The sequence below is a fragment of the Acanthochromis polyacanthus genome, chromosome 13 (assembly GCF_021347895.1).
Source record: "Acanthochromis polyacanthus isolate Apoly-LR-REF ecotype Palm Island chromosome 13, KAUST_Apoly_ChrSc, whole genome shotgun sequence".
Classification (NCBI taxonomy): domain Eukaryota; kingdom Metazoa; phylum Chordata; class Actinopteri; family Pomacentridae; genus Acanthochromis; species Acanthochromis polyacanthus.
Window position 1 is genome coordinate 15162817 of NC_067125.1, and position 19355 is coordinate 15182171.

Consider the following 19355-nt stretch of genomic DNA (forward strand, 5'->3'; position numbering starts at 1 on the left):
AAGATAATTAAAGTCCAAAAAAACAATCAGCAGCAAACAAACAATATAAAGTCTCAGGTGTCGATACAAAAATGTAAAAACCACACGACTAGGTCAAACAGCATTACAAATAGTGTGACTTGGTTCGATAAGTTGGGCGGCAAAATATTAAAAACACACACAAGCACATATGAATTATTTAATTTTGTCCATATGAATCTGCCACAGCCAGAGGATATAAACTGTAAACTTGCACGAGTTTAATATTTATGTCTTTGCCTACTCCTAATTTATCTGGACATAAATAAATTATTCATGTGTGTGTCTATGAATGCGAGTGTGCAGATACTGGCTCGCTGATAGGTAATAACTCATTCATTTCTCTGAGGGATGCTGCCTATATGTGTTTACTTCAGGGTGTTAGAAAGTAACAGACTTTTAGATCACTTTTGCCACTCTTACAAACATGAAATAAGATCCTACCAGAAAACAGTGGAGCCGTTTTATTCATTTATGGCATTTTATGAGTTTCCTCGGACTCTGAGCAGATATCCAGCCCTACAACAAGGTTTAATCACTGTCCAAAAAAACTGCCTATAGCTGTAACTTTTATTAAAGCTATAAACCGGTTATCAGCATACTACAAGCATCCTCTTACCCTCTCCAGGTAATTTTCCAGTATGACTCCAGGACTTTCCAGGCAGGTCTCAGCCAGCCAGTTACCACACAGCCTGAGGCACTCGGTGTAAACCGGCGCCAAAGCAGGATTTAAATGCACCTGACCAACACAAAGCAAAACAGAGGAGAGTTCAGTCTCAGCCATCTTGACATTTTGGATTTAAGATGTTACAATATGATGTTTCATAAATTAAAGCGTGGTTGAAACAACAAACAAGAAACATATTCAATAATTTTGGAGCCGTTTCGTTTGAATCTGTGAGTTTGACCTTGTCTTCCAGGTCGTGGATCATCTGTCTCAGCAGGCCCAGAGCCAGACCCTGCTCTCCCTTCACCCAAAACACCTGGGCCTCCTCCAGTTGCAGTGAAGACACAGGAGATGACACCCAGGTCCCTCCACTGCCATTCTGTTTCATCTGGTAGACTGCATGCTCTGCCAGCTGGATGAGGATCACGCCACAGTGAGTGCCCTCCTTATCTTAACATATTCAGGTAGAAAATAAAAGATCATTTGAATCTGACGACATGTGGATACTACCTGTGTGTTTCCAGCCTTGCGAGCCAGACGGCAGAGCTCCATGAGGTGTTCAGCGAGCACAGAGCTGATGTACTCGGTGGTGTCAGGGTCTCCGGGTCTGTATAACAAGGTGTGCTGGGCCACAGAGCGGACGGCCAGGATGGGCTCCACCAGAGCAAAGTCGCTGTCAGTGAGCAGCTGGGAGTGCTGCCGCCACTGACTGCAAACTTCTCTCAGAGCCACATCTGAGAAGGGCCTGATGTATAAAAAAAGAACATAAAACATTAACATGAATCAGGACTCATAAATTCTGTAGATGCACTGTTTTGCTTCCAACTGTCCTGGATGTTGTTGCTGCTTTTTATTTGGCTGTAATCACCTGGAGAAGAGCTGCTTAACGCTCTGCAGCTCCCTGATGCTCTGCAGGTTCCTAAGAGCTGGGTACAGAGAAGACACAGCCTCCAGACTACCTCTGCACAGCTCTTCCACCTCAGCACCCCTGTAGAGACGCACAAGGGCATAGTTGTGTCGATATATATGTTAATGTAGTGATATTCTCTCTATGCTGGAGGTAAAACTTAAAATTTAATGTCCATCATACCTGGCCTGTTTGAGGGTTTCATCAAATATGGAGAACTCTTTGTCCCTCAGCGCTTGCAGGCCACAAAACACTGATTCATGGAAGCCAGGATTGGATTTCTCACTCCTGATAGGACAAAATATATTTGGAGAGAAAATGACAGAAGTTACTTGGTGAAGGAGAACCAACTCTCAGATTATTGTTATTTATTCAGCAGATGTTACCCTTTCACATGTGCTGTCCCCTCACCTCTCTGACAGCTCACAGTCCCACTGAGTGTTCCTCCAGGCCGCCTGGAAGCGAAGATCTCGCAGCTCAGCCCCCCACTCCACTCCTTCAGCCTCCAGACCCCTCATGTAGGTGGTGAGGATGCTGCTCAGACCAAGGTTCTGCAGACCCTGCGGACACATATGACAGAAATGACATCAAGATTAACAAGGTGGCAGCAACGTAGGAGCAATTTACTTGTCATTAAAGCTAAAGTATGCACATTTCTCCAGGAGCATCTTTTCTTGTATTTGTTTAAAGTCTGATGACATCCTGACAGCAATCAGTAAATTAAGTGTTCTGACAATATAAACAAAAAGATGTGTTATCGGTAGCCTCTAAAAAGATCACTGCATTTAGTCCACATGTGATGATCGGATGGCCTTTCTAACTACACCCCCTGTCAAAAGTTTTAGGACGCTTTCTAATTCAAATAAATTAGAACCTGTCCTAAAACGTCTGACAGGGGATGTACATAACTGCCTACCACTCATTAGGCTTCAGAGGAGTCTACAAGGCAAGCCAGACACATTGCTAGAGCTTGTGAGCTAATAGCACAAGCACGGCTGCCACAAGTTTTAGCTCCACTCAAACACTGCATCCCACTTAAACCTGCAACATACTGTGTGCTACAGAAAACAAGAAAAGTAAGACAGCAGCAGAAAAAAGTTTGGATAAAAATGTTAGGATCCTGCTCCAGCCTCTGCCCTTCTTCCCCCTTCTTCCTCCTTTCTCCCTTGGTTCCTGGTCTGTTTCGGTTTTAATCTGTCTGTCACCTCTTCCTCATGTCTCTCTCTCTCCCTGTCACTCACCCCCCTGCCCTCCCTGCACTCTACCTGCTGATTACTGCTATGAGCGTCAGTTGCAGTAATCAGCTGAACTCAGCTCACTTCCTCACTACTTAAACCCTGCTCTGTCCGACCATCGAAGCTGTTTCCCCACCAAATCTGCCATCTCTGGATTCCCCCCTCTTGGACTCTGTTTTGCTCCTGTCATTGGTTCTTGGACTTTCCCAGCCCGTTTCCCCTCGGTTGTCAGTTTCCCCATTGTTGTGAGTACCTCCCTTTAGCTTAGTTGTTGCTTCAGTTTGATAGTCTCGCATTTTGTATTTCTTAGGGTTCTGCTTGTAGAGTTTTGTAGGTTGGTTTAGTTCTGTCCCCCTGTTTATGTATTGGTTAGTTATCTTGGTAAAATAAATCCCTTTCAATTATCTACGTGTCTGTCAGTTTATGTGAGTCTGTGCTTGGGTTCTCCAGCCACCAGCCGTAACAAAAGGAAGTATTCAAACTCAAGTCAGCTGCAGCTTTCACCATCTTACCTCCACGATTCCGACTTGTCGAATGACCTCAGGCAGAGTTGAGTGAAGATCATATGAGCTCAGGGCCTTCCCCCACATCGCCTCATGTTCATAGGTTCGAATCCTATAAGTCAGTATGATACAATATTTGTGTTTGTGATAATGCCTGAACACAGGAAGAAATAAGTATTACTGTAGTTATTTCCTACCTTGTCAGTGGGCTGGTCATCGTCTCCCCCCCGCAGCCGTACAGACTATCAGGCTCGCCGATGCTCCGATAAACCTCAATCAGCAGCTCCTACAAACATGGAAGAGAGAGTCATACACAGAAAATATTTCTTTAATACACGTTTATATTACAAAGCATGTTTAGCAAATGTCACAAGTTCTGAAGTCAGTGTCCAGAAGTTACATTCTGCTCACACAGAGCAATAAACAACCAAAGTGTGTCATAATTAGTAACTGCTTTCTATAGTTCATTTAAAAAAACAAAATTACTGGCACAAAAACATATCTGAAATGAAGCACAGACCTGCAGACTGATACTGGTGTCTTCCATACTCCTCTCAGTCAGGCTGGAGATGGTAAAGTTCTGGCTGTTGTCGTCAAAACTGATTTTGCGTGTTGCTTTGGACTTTGTTCTGCAAAATAGGTAAATAAAGGGATCAGAAAAAAGAAGTGGATAAAACTTTAATAATTTGATATTCATGTTTTGTAACTAGACAAATTTAAATCCCATGTAATAAAATATCCTCTAACCCTAACCTGTGACTTTCCTCCATGTTTGTTTTGATGTTGTCCACATAGATCTCAGTGTACAGCAGAGCGGTGAAGTGAGCCGAGCAGGACTGAGCAGCTTTGGCCACTTCCAGGTAGTTCAGCTCCAACCAGAAGTTCGAGTCGCACACTGTTCCACAGGAATTACTGGAAGAAGGATTGTGAATAGATTTAAGACTCCAAACACGCTACACATGAGCATACAGCACCTATCGCCATCAGTGAAGACAAGATATAAACATTACAAACCTGTCAGCTTCCACCGGTCTCTGCTGGTGTCTCAGATAGTCAAGAACAGCAAGCATTGTACGCAGGGAGGTCTTATCATACAAGCCTGGACTGGCAGTGTCGGACTCTGTAAAGAATAATACATGTTTATTACAACAAGCACATTGACTCCTGAATGTAATTACAGTTATCATTCAAGAGGTCTATCATGAGCACATTCACCATCAAAATTTAGGAATGTGATCATGAACAAAAAACCGCAAACATTTGGGAAAGTAAATTTACTCAAGTACTGTTCTACAGTACAATGCTGAGGTACTTCATCTTTATTATACTCAATGCTTCAGCTCTACTACATTTCAGAGGGAAATACTGTATCATCTACTGCAGCTGAATGATTTTACAGCTTTAGCTACTTTTGAGATGAATATTTTACAAAGTAGACAAAGCTTTTAAAAACACATTCTAAAAGACTAAAGCAGTGGTTTCAACCTGTTTGGCTGCTGATGTCCAACAAAAACCAGTGTGTAGTCAAGGAAACATTGCAGATAACCGCTGTGTGTTCTCTAATTTGATGGTTTGTCTCTAATTCACTCTTTGTATCATTTTGACCTTGTAGTGCACAGAAGGCCTTATTTTGTCTCTTGAGGCTCACAAAGTATTCTGTAAAGCCTTCGAAGAGCCTCGTTAGTGGAAAAGTTAGACAAAACCATGAGAAATCCTCTCCTTTCAAACTTCCCTACAAGATTGAGTGAAACAACAAATACCTCCTCCATCGCTGCAGACAAATGTTTTGGCTGATGTGAGAAGAGCAAAAGAACAAGTGACCATTCTTATTTCTTAAACTCACCAGAGTCAGAGTTGAGAGGTGTGGCAGAGCGACTGGAGGCCTGAGCACTTCTGGAACAAAAAGTGAAGAAGTCCTGAATGTGGGAGGAAAGCAACTTCCTCCAGGAACCGTCAGAATCCTCCAGAAGGACGGAGTGAATGATAAGAGGCAACAACCTCTGACAGCAGTCCACCCTCACCTGGAGACAGAAGGAGGAGATGAGGTGTGTTTAGATCTGGGCTCTTCATTAGAGAATGAATTTGAATTGTGTGACGCAGAGTAAGTGACAGAATAAAGATTACTAAAATAAAATAATGCTCAAGTATAAAGCAAACATAGTCCAAGTAGAAACTATTCAATGAGCAATGACTTCTGGAACAAAACCTCCAACTCACAGATTGCCACTCAGGAAGTAGGCAGTTTCCTTGAAATGTTTAAAACTTTAAAGAAATGTTTTTAACCCTCATGTTGTCCCGTGGGTCAAATTGACCCATTTTAAAGTTTGAAAATGTGGGGGGAAAACAAAACATATTTTCATCGTGAAAACTTTCATGTTTTCAACATTTTTGGTGGAAAAGAACTGTTTAAAAAAAACGTTTGCTGGATTTTGGTTCATTTTTTTCCAAATATTCTCAAAGAAAATATTAGAATTTTTACTGATATGTATGTAATCACTTTTTTTATTTTAAGGATTTTTTTGGAAGACTTTCATGCATTTTTTATAATATTCACAATTTATATTTCTTGCCAAATTTTTGGATTTGAAAAAAAAAAGCTTTTAAGGAATCTTCTTCCTGAAGATTCCAGCAAATTCGGGGAATTTTTTGCGGATTTTTTTATTTTTTTCAGACAAGGGAACAATTTTTGTTGCTGCCATAAATGAGGACAACAGGAGGGTTAAGAAATGCAGAAATTCATTGTATGAGTCATGTAATCGGTCCAGTTATGAAAGGTTAGAGCTCCCATGATGATTTCCTTGTGCTCACCAGACACAGCGGTCGTGACAGCAGCAGAGCCTCACTCCGAACTCCCCCGCTGTCCAGCAGGGCCGTACACAGAGCCTTCAGCCAGGCTTTGTGGCCTCCCATCTGCGGAATCCAAAACTCCTGGTTCTCCAGCTTCCCTTTGGCCTCTGTACTCTCCTCAGCACTCACAGCAGCCACCTGATCAAAGACAACAGTCAGTAACACCATGTATAAACACATATTCCAACTCTCTAACGTAAAAAAAGGAAACATATTAGTTTTAAAAAGAGAATGGTAATGTTAAAACACAAACGCATTCCTAACCCACCTTGTTCTTGGCTGTTCTGAAGGGGTTGAGGTACGCCAACATGGGGTCTCTGTTGTCTTTGTGGTGGTCCCAGAAGTCGATTCCGGACTGAGTGGCGAGGATGTTCTTCACACACTGAGCTGCTGCCCGTCTCACCTCGATACTGCAAGATGGCAAACAACGTGGTCGACATTAATGTAACCTTTGTTTAACAAACTACTGATGACAGAGTGCTAGGATTCACTGTACCGCTGCTGAGTGAGTGCGTCGTTCATGCAGTTGAGGATGATGTAAAGACACTGCGACTCAGTGGAGGTGAAGAGAGAGACGGCCTTTTCATAGAGGGGGTCTCTGCCGTGGAACAGGGCGATGGTGGAGAAATCTACCGGACCCAGCTCTCCCAGACAGCTGCCTGCTACCTCTGCAGGAACAGGTTTGTCTTAGCAGTTACAGAATCTTTAAAAACTGACCCAGCATGTCACATCTGTTAAGCTTTTGATCTATTACCCAGAATGTCGGCTCCTCCAGGGTGGTTGGCAGCTAGCTTACAGAGCCGCAGCAGACTGAGGACCAGCTTCAGTAGCACACTGTCCGTGGGGTCACCTAAAATGAAGGGAAAAGACAGAAAGTGTTCATCAAAAGTTCATAACGTAGTCGACAGACAAAAGGCGTCAAAGCAAAGACGAAGTCTTCCCCCTTTCGTTGTACCATGGCACTCTTTGAGCAGCTCTCGGATCTGTCCCTTGTTGTCGTGCAGCTGTCTGGTCAGATCCTTTAACCCCTCAAGTCTGGTCAGAGGTAACGAGTCGCAGGACGTTACTGACAAAAAGTGGTCTATCTCCTGTACAAGGAAAACATGGAGAATGTAGATCTGAGTGATCAAACATGAGAGTGCTAGCTTCAGTCATTACCTACATGTACATCTTTTCATCTAAAGTAAATTTTTTACATAGGTAAATATTTGTTCTTGATGTCAGCAATTTATTCTGCAATTTTCCCAGAGCTGGAGTTCTTCGACTAAAACAATATCAAAGAAAAAAAATTCAACACACTACATGACTCGACAGTGATGATAAATGAAAGAGAGCGTGTGTCTGATGCCGTTACCTGTCTCAGTGTAAAGGTACCGCTGTTATATTTGAGTTTGTGCTGCACAGACCGCAGCTCTCTGAACTCGGAGATATCAGGAAAAGGCTCCAACCTGCTGATGGCTCCTTTCAACTTCAGCTGATTTTCTATTACAAGAAAATGCAGCAGACTGAGGACCTTGAGGGGGGAAAAAAAGAATTCAAAATGAACATGTGCTGAAAGGAGGCAACACAAGATTGTTTATAAGATCATCGGTGTCAAAACTAGTTTGGAATCAAATTTCGTCTTATTAAATGTTTCTGTTGTCATGATCGGGTTTTGTTTTTTGAGTTCAGTATAAAACTGTTCCAAATCTACATAATACAAATGCTGTTGTGTTGCATTTATAGACATCATTTTACCACACCTTAACTCACTACGGTCACCAATCTAAAACTTGCTCTGTGAAATGACTAATCAGCATATTATTTAGTAAATTCTGTTATCTTTATACTAAAGTGATGGACCTTCAAATAAAACAGATGGACAGCTTTATCAGTAAAGCAGTAAACAGTCCATCCTTGTGTCATTATGTCTTTGTGTATACACAAAAGTTTCAAATAGTATCATATTTTACACAATATCATTTAAAATATAATTGATTTTCTAAATTTCTGCAGTATGTTCATGAACCCAGAGGTGCTTCTGTTCAATACATAACATCGTCTGTTACTGGCCTCCAGTGGCAACTTTGGGAAATGCTGGTCTCTGAACATTCATAATATGGTTGCATTTGTGTGCAGTTTAACAGCTGTAGCATATTTTCTATGTTAATGTTCTGCATGCTGCTTCTTTCTTCAATGCAAACAGCAATACTTTGAAAAAACTACCTGCTGCTTACCTGCTGTGAGATAAAAGGCCGGCTGGTCACCTGAGCAGTTAGAGTCCCAATGATGACCTGTAGGTGGCAGTCTAGAGCGTCATCACAGAACTGCAGCGCTGCCTGACACACAGAGGTCAACAGGTCGCAGCACAGAGACAGGCTTCGGTTTGAAACCTCATCACACTGTAGTGGTCTGTGGTTGGGAGGAAAACAACCTGGTTCAGACAGACCTGTATACGGTTTAGACTATGTCAGTTCTGTGAGTGTTAGCGTGTCTGACCTGCTGTTTAAATGGTGGATGAGTGTATAAATGATGTCTCTGAGGACGAAGGCCCAGGCTCCTCCCAAACCGTCCTTCACCTCTCTGAGCAGCAGGCTGACAAACAAATGGTACATGAGGAGGATGCGATGACGTTCGTAGCTGTTGGTCGTCTCTGCTGCTTTTTCACAAACCGCCAACAAAATCCTCTGGATAGAAATCTGCAGTGCAGAAACAGAGGACAGTCGTAACATTTTTACACAGAACAGAAGGAAAAAAACACACCAAAAGATGGCTAATGTTGAGTTGTCTTACTGGGGTTTTTGACAGAATGGCAACCAATGACTTGTGGTTAGCACTGTGGCATTTGCTGAGGTAGTCCAGCGTAGCTTTGATGACATACGAGCTGAAGTACGGTGGATTTGGAACAGGATCCAGTTCACTGACAGATAAAACATTTGAAATGTTTCATGTTCAGATCAATGGACAGAAGCAGGACAGAAACAATGAAACAAACCAATAAAATGTAACAAATTTTAACTTGTATTACCCAATAAAACGTGTCAGGTCTCTGTCTCTTTCCGCTCCACTTCCTTCATGCAGAGTCATCAGCAGCTCCACTACAATGTCCGCCAGGTTACTGTGGATCAGGTTGTCAATTTGCTGTGGACACATTTCCAAACATATACTGTAAACAAAATTTTGCATTTAATTGTGGCACACACTGCACACTCAGTTGAGCCTATAACCCATGGTCATTTTCACAAAAACACTCTTGTGAAGATGACCATCCTCCCCATGTTTGACTACGGCGATGTCATCTATAAAATGGCCCTTCAGTGTGCCCTTAACAGGCTTGATGTCCTCCATCACTAAGCCATACATCTTGCCACCGGTGCTCCTTTCTCCACCCACCACTGCAACCTTTACAAACTGGTGGGTTGGCCCTCCCTTTACACCAGGCGACTCCAACACTGGCTGTTACTCATTTATAAGACCCTATCAGGGAAGACACCTCAGTACCTCTCCAACCTCCTACTCCCCTCCTGTAACACCTACCACCTGAGGTCCAGGGATTTCATAACACTCTCTATCCCCAAGGTTCGCACTCTCTTTGGCCGGAATTCCTTTCGCTTTGCTGCAGCGATCGATTGGAATTCCCTCCAACAATCTCTGAAACTGTCATCACTTCTATTGCCTTACGTTTTTAAACAGACGCTGCAGCAGACCCTTGTTGACCGCTGCACATGCGGAATATTTTCATTGAATTTCTAGCATTAATTTAGGGTGTTTTTAATCTGTGTTTAAACACTTGCGTGTAATTTTTTGTATATGTACCCCTGCTGGGGTCTCTTGCCAGGTCATCATTGTAAATGAGAAATTGTTCTCAACTGAGCCTGGTAAAATACAGAATTAAAAAAAAGCCTGCATAACCTTTTGCTCAGATCTTGGCACCGACAAAACCCAGGTCAGCATTATACGCTGACTCAGGCTATACAATCTGAAAATGGACTGCACACTTCAAACATTATGTGACATTATGATACGGATATCCCCTCAAAACGACTTTTCAAGTGTTAAAGTAATTTACTTTCCCTTGCTGTCTCCTTTTACAGCTTTCAAAGGCTAGTTTTTTGCCGCTGAATGAGTTCGACGTGATGAACTCCAACCACAGACATACTGCACATATAGGCTGATGTTACACAGCTGCATTCACCTGTTTGCCCAGGCAGCTGGCATCTTTGAGCAGGTCATACACTCTGTGGGCCTTCTCTCTCTGCTCTGCAACCCGTGACTCCTGGCCAGGCAACGCAAAGTACGGCAGAATGTTGACCATGATCTTGGGGAAGCAGTCGGCCAACAATTCTCTCCAATCCTTCTCAAGACATCTGCCGATAGACTTCACCTGGTCAAAGTCATCCAGGAAGACCAGGTGGGGGATCAGCACCTGGTAGGAAGAGCTGGAAGGAAGATGGAAAAGGATGCTCAGTCTAGTAGAATACATTTCAGAACACTGAAAGGAAGAGTGACCAGAATTACACACGTGGACAAAATTGTTGGTACCCCTCAGTTAAAGAAGGAAAAACCCACAATTCTCACTGAAATCACTTGAAACTCACAAAAGGAACAATAAATAAAAATTTATTGAAAATTAAATAATCAAAATCAGCCATCACTTTTGAATTGTTGATGAACATAATTATTTAAAAAAACAAACTAATGAAATAGGGCTGGACAAAAATGATGGTACCCATAACTTAATATTTTGTTGCACAACCTTTTGAGGCAATCACTGCAATTAAACGATTTCTGTATTTGTCAATGAGCGTTCTGCAGCTGTCAACAGGTATTTTGGCCCACTCCTCATGAGCAAACAGCTCCAGTTGTCTCAGGTTTGATGGGTGTCTTCTCCAAATGGCATGTTTCAGCTCCTTCCACATATGTTCAATGGGATTCAGATCTGGGCTCATAGAAGGCCACTTTAGAATAGTCCAACGCTTTTCTCTCAGCCATTCTTGGGTGTTTTTGGCTGTGTGTTTTGGATCGTTGTCCTGTTGGAAGACCCATGACCTGCGACTGAGACCAAGCTTTCTGACACTAGGCAGCACATTTCTCTCCAGAATGCCTTGATAGTCTTCAGATTTCATCGTACCTTGCACACTTTCAAGACACCCTGTGCCAGATGCAGCAAAGCAGCCCCAAAACATTACTGAGCCTCCTCCATGTTTCACCGTAGGGACAGTGTTCTTTTCTTCGTATGCTTGCTTTTTGAGTCTATGAACATAGAGTTGATGTGCCTTACCAAAAAGCTCCAGTTTGGTCTCATCTGTCCAAAGGACATTCTCCCAGAAGCTTTGTGGCTTGTCAACATGCATTTTTGCAAATTCCAGTCTGGCTTTTTTATGAGTTTTTTTCAGCAGTGGTGTCCTCCTTGGTCGTCTCCCATGAAGTCCACTTTGGCTCAAACAAGGACGAATGGTGCAATCTGACACTGATGTACCTTGGCCTTGGAGTTCACCTTTAATTTCTTTGGAGGTTGCTCTGGGCTCTTTGGATACAATTCCAACGATCCGTCTCTTCAATTTGTCATCAATTTTCCTCTTGCGGCCACGTCCAGGGAGGTTGGCTACTGTCCCGTGGGTCTTGAACTTCTGAATAATATGAGCCACTGTTGTCACAGGAACTTCAAGCTGTTTAGAGATGGTCTTATAGCCTTTACCTTTAAGATGTTTGTCTATAATTTTTTTTTTGGATGTCCTGGGACAATTCTCTCCTTCGCTTTCTGTTGTCCATGTTCAGTGTGGTACACACCTTTTCACCAAACAGCAGGGTGACTACTTGTCTCCCTTTAAATAGGCAGACTGACTGATTATGAGTTTGGAAACACCTGTGATGTCAATTAAATGACACACCTGAGTTAATCATGTCACTCTGGTCAAATAGTTTTCAATCTTTTATAGAGGTACCATCATTTTTGTCCAGGCCTGTTTCATTAGTTTGTTTTTTTAAATAATTATGTTAATCAACAATTCAAAAGTAATGGCTGTTTTTGATTATTTAATTTTCAATAATTTTTATTTATTGTTACTTTTGTGAGTTTTAAGTGATTTCAGTGAGAATTGTGGGTTTTTCCTTCTTTAACTGAGGGGTACCAACAATTTTGTCCACGTGTGTATGATCGAGTTTATTTTCTCACTTGTAGAAATCTTTGACCGAGTCGTGGTCGAGGAGACTGTAGGGGAAAGATCCAAGAGTGTAGCGGTCATCAGACTGTCTCTGTGAGAGCCACTCAGCGACCAAGTAGTACAAGTGAGAGCTGACAAAGGTTTTCACGCTTCTGTAGCCCAGTGCACCGGACACACTGCACAACATCTGCGAGGAAAACAAGGAAAACAACTCTTCACCTCACTCTGTAGTTAAAAAGGGGTTTAGGTTATACAGTGACAGAATAAACAATTCATCTCAACAAAAATACAAATGCTGCTCGTGATCTGATTAGTCATGAAAAGTACATTTTATTTACCTTTTTAATGAGCTGTTCTTCAACATTATTCTCCTTATAGGACTGGAAGAGGGCAAACAGAGACTGTTTTTCACACACCGGGCTACAACGCAGCACAACAGACAAACTCTTCAGCAGCGTGGCTTTGCGGTTGAACGTCTCGTCTTGCTGATCCTCTGAAGAGCTGCTTCTCTGTGCGTGATCGCACAAATAATATACGTATGCAAACAGACAGAAAACATATGCAAAGTTGAAAAAGAGGTATAAAACACAAAAAACAAATGGTTGTTGATGTGTGGAAATGATCTCACTGGGAGCTTCATGCCCTCCTGAGCCTTCAGGTAAATGTTCTCAAAAGCTGTCTGCTGGTGTTTTAGCGGCAGCATCTTCCTCTTCTCTGAATGGTCTGGTCTGAACTCCAGAAACAGTCTAGACACACAGGAAAATTAGATTATTTATCAGTGAATTAATAGCCTTTTTTCTATTTTACTATGGAATCTCAGAAGTGCCATAATAGAAGGTAAATCTGTTAAAAAAAAGAAAGAAATGTGTAAATATAAAGAGGAATACATTTTTTTTTTTTCAGGTATTTACTACACACCCTGGACAGAAAGACCCGCCCAAAGCCATCTGATTGACAGCTCAGTGCATCAAGTAAAAGCAAAGGAAAAATGGAAAAAGGAATTACAAAAAGGAAAAACTAAAGGAAAAAACACAGGGAAAAGGGAAAACCAAAGAAAAAATACCTTTCTATTTGTCTATTTTTTAAATAATTTATTCATTTTTTTATTTATTACACTTATACACTAATGGAATTCCATTTTTTACCAGTGTACAGACTCAATATCATATTATAATTCAAGGTTTAAAGTTTACTGTCATGTGAAGAAACATGTTTCCCTATACTATGAAATTCTTTCTTTGCTAATCACAACAAATGCGAGACAATATAAATCTAAGAATAGATTTTTAAAAATTAATAGAAATGAAATAAAATAAAAAACAGAAGAAAAAACTAGATAAATAAATTCAACAGCTGTAAAAAAAATAAGGAGTACTGCAAAAAGTAATGTGATCCGTCTGTCAGTTTCACCAGTTGTGATGCCCTATTATTAGTGACAGCTCTCAGCCAGCTGAAGCATACCTCTCCACTGACACGGCAACCAGCATGCGGACTTGGTGGTGGGCATCTGCGAGGTGAGATGGAAGAATAGCAGATACTGGACTGTCTTCCTCTCTCTCCTGCCCTCTGACACTCAGTGTCGCCCAGTTACAACGAGGGTCAGCCTGGTCGAAGGGAAAAGGTAAGAAACACAAAAAGACAAACAAAAAGTTCAGTTTTTGGAGATCAACCGTAAGCATGCTAAAATAATGAAAGCAGCAGAAATGTTGGGACAGTTTTAGAGAAAGTAACAAATGCAATACTGTTCCCTAGTTGAGAGTTTACCTCCAGCAAAGCAACGAGACATTGCACTAAAGCAGCTCGCACTGCTGCCACACATTTCCCCGTTTGGCTCAAGAAACTGAAAAACAGCACAAATAGTGAGTCAGCTGTAGTAATGGTATGAAGACACACATGGAAAACAACGATTTGTGCATTTTAAAGTCTAATGCTGAAGACAAAAAATAGAACTTAAAGTAACTTTTTGTTTAGACCTTGCTTCTCTGCTTCCATCAATCAAAGGAACAATGTATGCTTCATTTTGGGAGTTGTAAAGTATTAAAGACCAGTCATTCATCTATTGATGGTGTATAAATGTGCGTCGAACCAGAAGCCGGACACCACTTGTAGCAGGGATCCCTGAACATGTCTCATCTCCTCAGGCATGTGATGGGTTTTCCCCAGGCTCTTTATGGAGGGCAACAAACTCAGCAGCACAGTAGCACAGACGTCTTGGTCCTGACGGTACAAAGAACACAAGTCCCTGTGAACACAGAAAAAACAATGCAGGTGATTATTTACAATGTAAATACAGTAGGTCACGTTGCACTGCTCACAATATCTTACTATTAATAACTGGTCTAACATCAACTAAATGAATTTGAGGGGTAGAAATGTTTCCGTACGCCAGAGGACGGAGCAGTGAATCAAATTCCTCTGGAGAAAGTGAGTCTTCAGCAGGAAGTTTCTTCAACAGGACGAGATACTGCAGGAGAATGAGATGTTAGTACTGAGCAGCTAAAGCCTTGTTGCCACTTTGATCTCAACTCCTCCACATTAGCTGCTACCCACCAGGTTGAGGTGCAGGGTTTTGCTGAAGTCGATCTGCTCCACCAGCAGCAGCAGCCTGCGCCGCACCTCCTGTGGTTTGAAAAGCAGCCCGTGGACGGGCTGGACGGAGCCGCACTCACACAGGAACTCCAGAACAGCGAGGAGAGCCTGGTCCTGCTGCACCAAATAATCATCTGCTAGCAGGCTTTTTGCACCTGTCAGAAGGCAGAAAAACGGTTTGTTATTCACCGATATGATGATAATTCATGATGATGAGCAATTTATTGTGTAGTTAATGAAATAAACAACGTATCTGATTTATGTTTTTCTCTTCTTCATGTAATCCAGTGCAGTGAATCCTGGAAGTAAAATTCTGCCATTTTTACAGCACTGATAATACCTGGAACAGGTGCTCAATACATGGTGCAGTTTAGTGAATGGTCAGCGGACCAAAATAAAAAAACAAAGGCATTAAAAAAAAAAATAAATGTGTTCAACCTAAAACGCAGCTCAAATGTTGCTAAAAGCTACAAAGCTGCAGGTTGTGGCTGAATTTTAATCTAGAGCAGCTCTTGCCAATGGAACTATTACACTTTTGACAGTCAAACAAGTTAAAAAAAAAAGTGATGCTGCTTTGATTGTGATGATGAGGTTTTCTGTAACTCCATTAACTTTACCCTTATTTATTTGATTTTCCCCAGGATGAATAGTCATGATGTTGTGACTTTAGTATATCAGACTGGTCCTGGGAATTCTGTCAAGAGCACCTGCTTATTTGAATAAAAATACTGATACTTGGTGTCACTGTCAATAATTTATGGTAAGAAGAAGCGATAAAACACAATACTGTATCCATATTTGGTCCCACCCCTGCTATTAAATGCTATATTCTGAGGTGGGATGTTTGCATGAAAAATCATATTAGACAAAAATAAAATGAATGCAGAAACATCAGACATATCACTGGTAGCTGCTGTAACAGTTCTAAAGTATTTAATCCATCCTAATCTCATCCAAAGTATCTATTTATTTAGCAAGAGGAAATCTCCACTTACCTGGGCCACAGGAAGTGTCATTGTTGTCTCCCTTCTGCCTCTGGGTCCCGTTACTGCTGCTGTGTGACTCTTCACCTTCATCAAACAGGTCGACGTCGTCCCCTTGTTGAGTTCTGGTCATTTCCAAGTCGTCATCCATGTGATCGTCCTCATCTGCAACATTGACTCTCTTGGAAATGCTGCTCAGCTGAAGGGACGAGGAAGGAAACTTAACTCAACAAGACACCTCTCTGAGCAAGACACCTTTTTGTATCCGTCTACAACAAACATCTCAAATCTATGGTGTGACGTATCGGTCACTTACCACCAGTTTACAGATTTCTGCCAGTTCACTGAGGAGGCTGGCCGGAAGAATCATTATAAACAAACCAGAGGCGACTGGAGAAATATTATCCTGCAGGCAAGAGGAGATCACATTTAATCTCAAATGACAATGTCTGAACTGTCCATGAATAGATTTGATTTCTGTAAAAAGAGCGAGAATTTTAACAAGCTAAACTGTCATGATAAAAGATCTAGTCACCTTGCTTTTTCTGCTGGCCGACTGTGTACAAAGCTTCATAACAGACTTCAGAGTGGTCATGGCCCCCTCCTCTGTCATTTTAACTTTCACACTTGAAAGGAACCCACTGAAGTCCTGAGCGAGAGCCTGGTAACAACAACATCCCAACCATGTTCACGTTTATTCAACAGTCATTGAAGAGCATAATCGGACAAAAAAACGATATCAGGCAGTCTGCTATAACCAGAGAAATGACAAATGTATTAATGTAATGAATTTAGATGAGTATGAATGCATACCTTTGCTTTGGTGAAAAGCTGAGAGCGGTGTGCCTGTTCCTCAGTCAGAAACCCGGTGGAGACATAAGCTGCTAGAACACCAGTCAGCTGACTGAAGCAGCGCACCAGACACTCTGGAGGAGTGGACTGAGACTGTGGAGGGTTGATTAAAAAAAACATGTCAGTTTATCACTGTGAAGGTGCACTGGACACACACAAACACATTAACTTCAACTCACATCAGGAGAATAGCAGTTCAGTAAATTATCCGCCACAGAAAGCAGTGACTGCTCTAACTTCTGTCTGAGGCCGGGGACAGCAGCGAATTGACAGTCAGCTGACGGTGTCTTCAGCGACTCGTCGGCTCCTTGGACCTCTGAAGGCAGCGTGTCGAAGCTGAACTGCTGGTACAGTCTCTCCACCTCCTCCAGGTTGTCTTTGGCATCAGATGGCGGTTGTTCTTGATGAAAGGCACTTCAAAAAAGCAAACGTAAACAGTGTTAGTTACATTCCGAAAATGTTTATTTCAAATGGAGACAGAGACTTCACACAATAAAAAAACTAATTTAATTCTTTGGATATTAACAGTGATGCCAAGAAACTATTTTTATCGTATGACCAGGATCACTTTTGTCACCTTTCTCCTCCTTCAGCCCCGAGCAGGAACTTCAGGCCAACTCTTGTGTCCTTCAAGGTCAGTGAGACCAATATGTTCGCTGTTAGATTGTCAGGAAAATCTCTGCATACAAGAATATAACAAAACACAAATATAGAATCTCAAAATCAAAGACACACCAGACATATGAGGGCAGTACACATAACCAAGAAACAGCTCAAAATAATGATACTATGGTAAGATCTAGAGTTAAAGAAAAATAAAGCCATTGGTCAAATTTATCTTTAACTGTGATTAGTGTGTGCTTCACCTCAATTAATTACAGTAAAAATACAAGTGTAGGGAGGTCAAGAGAGACTCTGCTATCATAACTGTAGTCTATCTTGTTTTTAGATTGGACTGCCAAGATACTTGCAGTGGATTATTTGCAATATGATCATAAATGTATTAATAACATGATATCATTATTTCACTATTTACTACCAGCATACTGTGGCATTACTAAGACACATATTATCAAATACAAAAGACACCGATTCATGTAGAGAGCTTATATTGTCTGATTCTGCACAGTACATGCAATGGAACAATAAAAGAACAAAAGAAAAAAATTAAGAAAGTACAACACCGTGCCAACCTGCATACGATGGGGTGAGGTCTGGAGCTCTCCTCCATCTCATCGCTCTGATCACTCATCAGCAGCCAGGCGATGAGGATCTCCTTCAGATTAGCTGATGCAGCTCCTTCTGTGACTCCCATATAGTCCCAGCTTGAGCTTGAAATGAGACTTTTTGGGACTGGACACTTCAGCAGGGCCTGGGCTAGACAGAGAGCTGCACTCCTGTGCAAAAGAGAAAAAATGTGACCAACAAGTGAATTATAATAAGATATTTTTCAACATTAACAAAGCTTAAATTTAGCGCTGCACATTGACAATAGATGGTGACTCACTGGGATGGTTTGCACGCAGATCCAGAGAAAATCTTCCAGAACTCTCTGTCCATATTAATCAATCCACCGTGGACAATGGAGGCCAGCAGGTCCAGGCTGAGGGACTCTGTCTGGGGTGAGCTGACCCCTCGCACTGCCAAGGCCCAGACCCGAACCCAGAGCCTGCAGAGCTCGGCCCTAAAGACCTGGGCTTTGTGTGGGTCGTGGGCCTGGCAGCGGGCCACCTCCCTCAGGCAGCGCAGCACATACAGCCCCCTCTCTCCTCGGCGCTGCTCTGCCAGGAGCTGGTGCAGCACTGACAGCAGCGGGACCAGCTCCTTGCCGGGCACCATGGATGGATACTTAGAGGCGAGCACTGCGGTGATCTGCAGCCTGAAAATGGAAGTGTCTGACGGTCATAAAAATAGCAAGATTTCATGTCTCCTAGTAAACTTACCGTACTATAAGAATGTGAAAATAAGCCAATAAAGCCCAGTTTCACCTTTAACTAAAATGTTTTTATATTATTTGTGTTGTGACTTTCTTACCATGGGATGATATCAAAGTCACTGTGCTGAGGCTGCAGATGATCACGGAGGACCTCCCAGCCGATTTCAATGCGCCGTCGCTTGCTGGCGGCTCCATGGGTGGGGCTGCCCATCTGCGTGGCTCTAAGTGAAGCCTGGGTGACCTCCAGGACATGGGTGTCACTGTCATCATTGAACAGCTACGGAAGAATACAGAAAATGTGTCGACACAGTGACCTTCTATAAGTTTGTGATATTTTTTTAATTTGAAAAATGGTTAAAATCAGCTTCTGTAAGACATTTTACAGTCACACTGTGATTTGCTTTGTGCACACAAATGCAGAAGGACAGTGGAAGTACGGTTTGATCTTTCTTACCTGGCGACAGACGTCAGCTGTGAGCTCGATCAGATTGTCTTTGACAGCGATGTGTCGGGTCCCTGTGACGTACTTCCCTCTGCTGCCTATGTGACCGATCTCTCTGACCAAAGCATCATACAGGTTGTACAGCAGACTCTGCCACTTGGTCCAGTCTTCAGCATGAGCACCTAATGACAGAAGAACCACCAGTTACAGGTTTCATTGATTGAGTAAATACC

The 19355-nt window shown here is 42.2% G+C and overlaps 1 protein-coding gene across 5 annotated transcripts in view; it reads right to left on the bottom strand.

Annotated features, from left to right (window-relative positions):
- Positions 1–19355, bottom strand: part of atm (ATM serine/threonine kinase) — a 33053-nt gene that overhangs the window by 11043 nt on the left and 2655 nt on the right. For 3 of the 5 annotated variants that reach the window (XM_022197202.2, XM_051957959.1, XM_051957960.1), the window contains exons 8-48: positions 19135–19304; positions 18779–18957; positions 18252–18623; positions 17938–18141; positions 17322–17423; positions 16924–17158; positions 16706–16837; positions 16428–16553; positions 16209–16298; positions 15905–16091; positions 14871–15064; positions 14705–14784; positions 14407–14562; positions 14085–14160; positions 13782–13924; positions 12949–13066; positions 12659–12829; positions 12332–12507; positions 10352–10595; positions 9185–9297; positions 8950–9076; positions 8656–8855; positions 8394–8568; positions 7532–7690; positions 7133–7265; positions 6932–7027; positions 6674–6845; positions 6446–6587; positions 6139–6315; positions 5174–5351; positions 4345–4450; positions 4084–4242; positions 3851–3959; positions 3528–3616; positions 3340–3442; positions 2004–2152; positions 1776–1880; positions 1554–1673; positions 1196–1430; positions 927–1097; positions 638–757 (exon numbers count right to left, since the gene is read on the bottom strand). In XM_022197202.2, the coding sequence (XP_022052894.2) occupies positions 638–757; positions 927–1097; positions 1196–1430; positions 1554–1673; positions 1776–1880; positions 2004–2152; positions 3340–3442; positions 3528–3616; positions 3851–3959; positions 4084–4242; positions 4345–4450; positions 5174–5351; positions 6139–6315; positions 6446–6587; positions 6674–6845; positions 6932–7027; positions 7133–7265; positions 7532–7690; positions 8394–8568; positions 8656–8855; positions 8950–9076; positions 9185–9297; positions 10352–10595; positions 12332–12507; positions 12659–12829; positions 12949–13066; positions 13782–13924; positions 14085–14160; positions 14407–14562; positions 14705–14784; positions 14871–15064; positions 15905–16091; positions 16209–16298; positions 16428–16553; positions 16706–16837; positions 16924–17158; positions 17322–17423; positions 17938–18141; positions 18252–18623; positions 18779–18957; positions 19135–19304 (6293 nt within the window). The other 2 variants (XR_007945877.1, XM_051957961.1) reach the window with 2 other exon arrangements.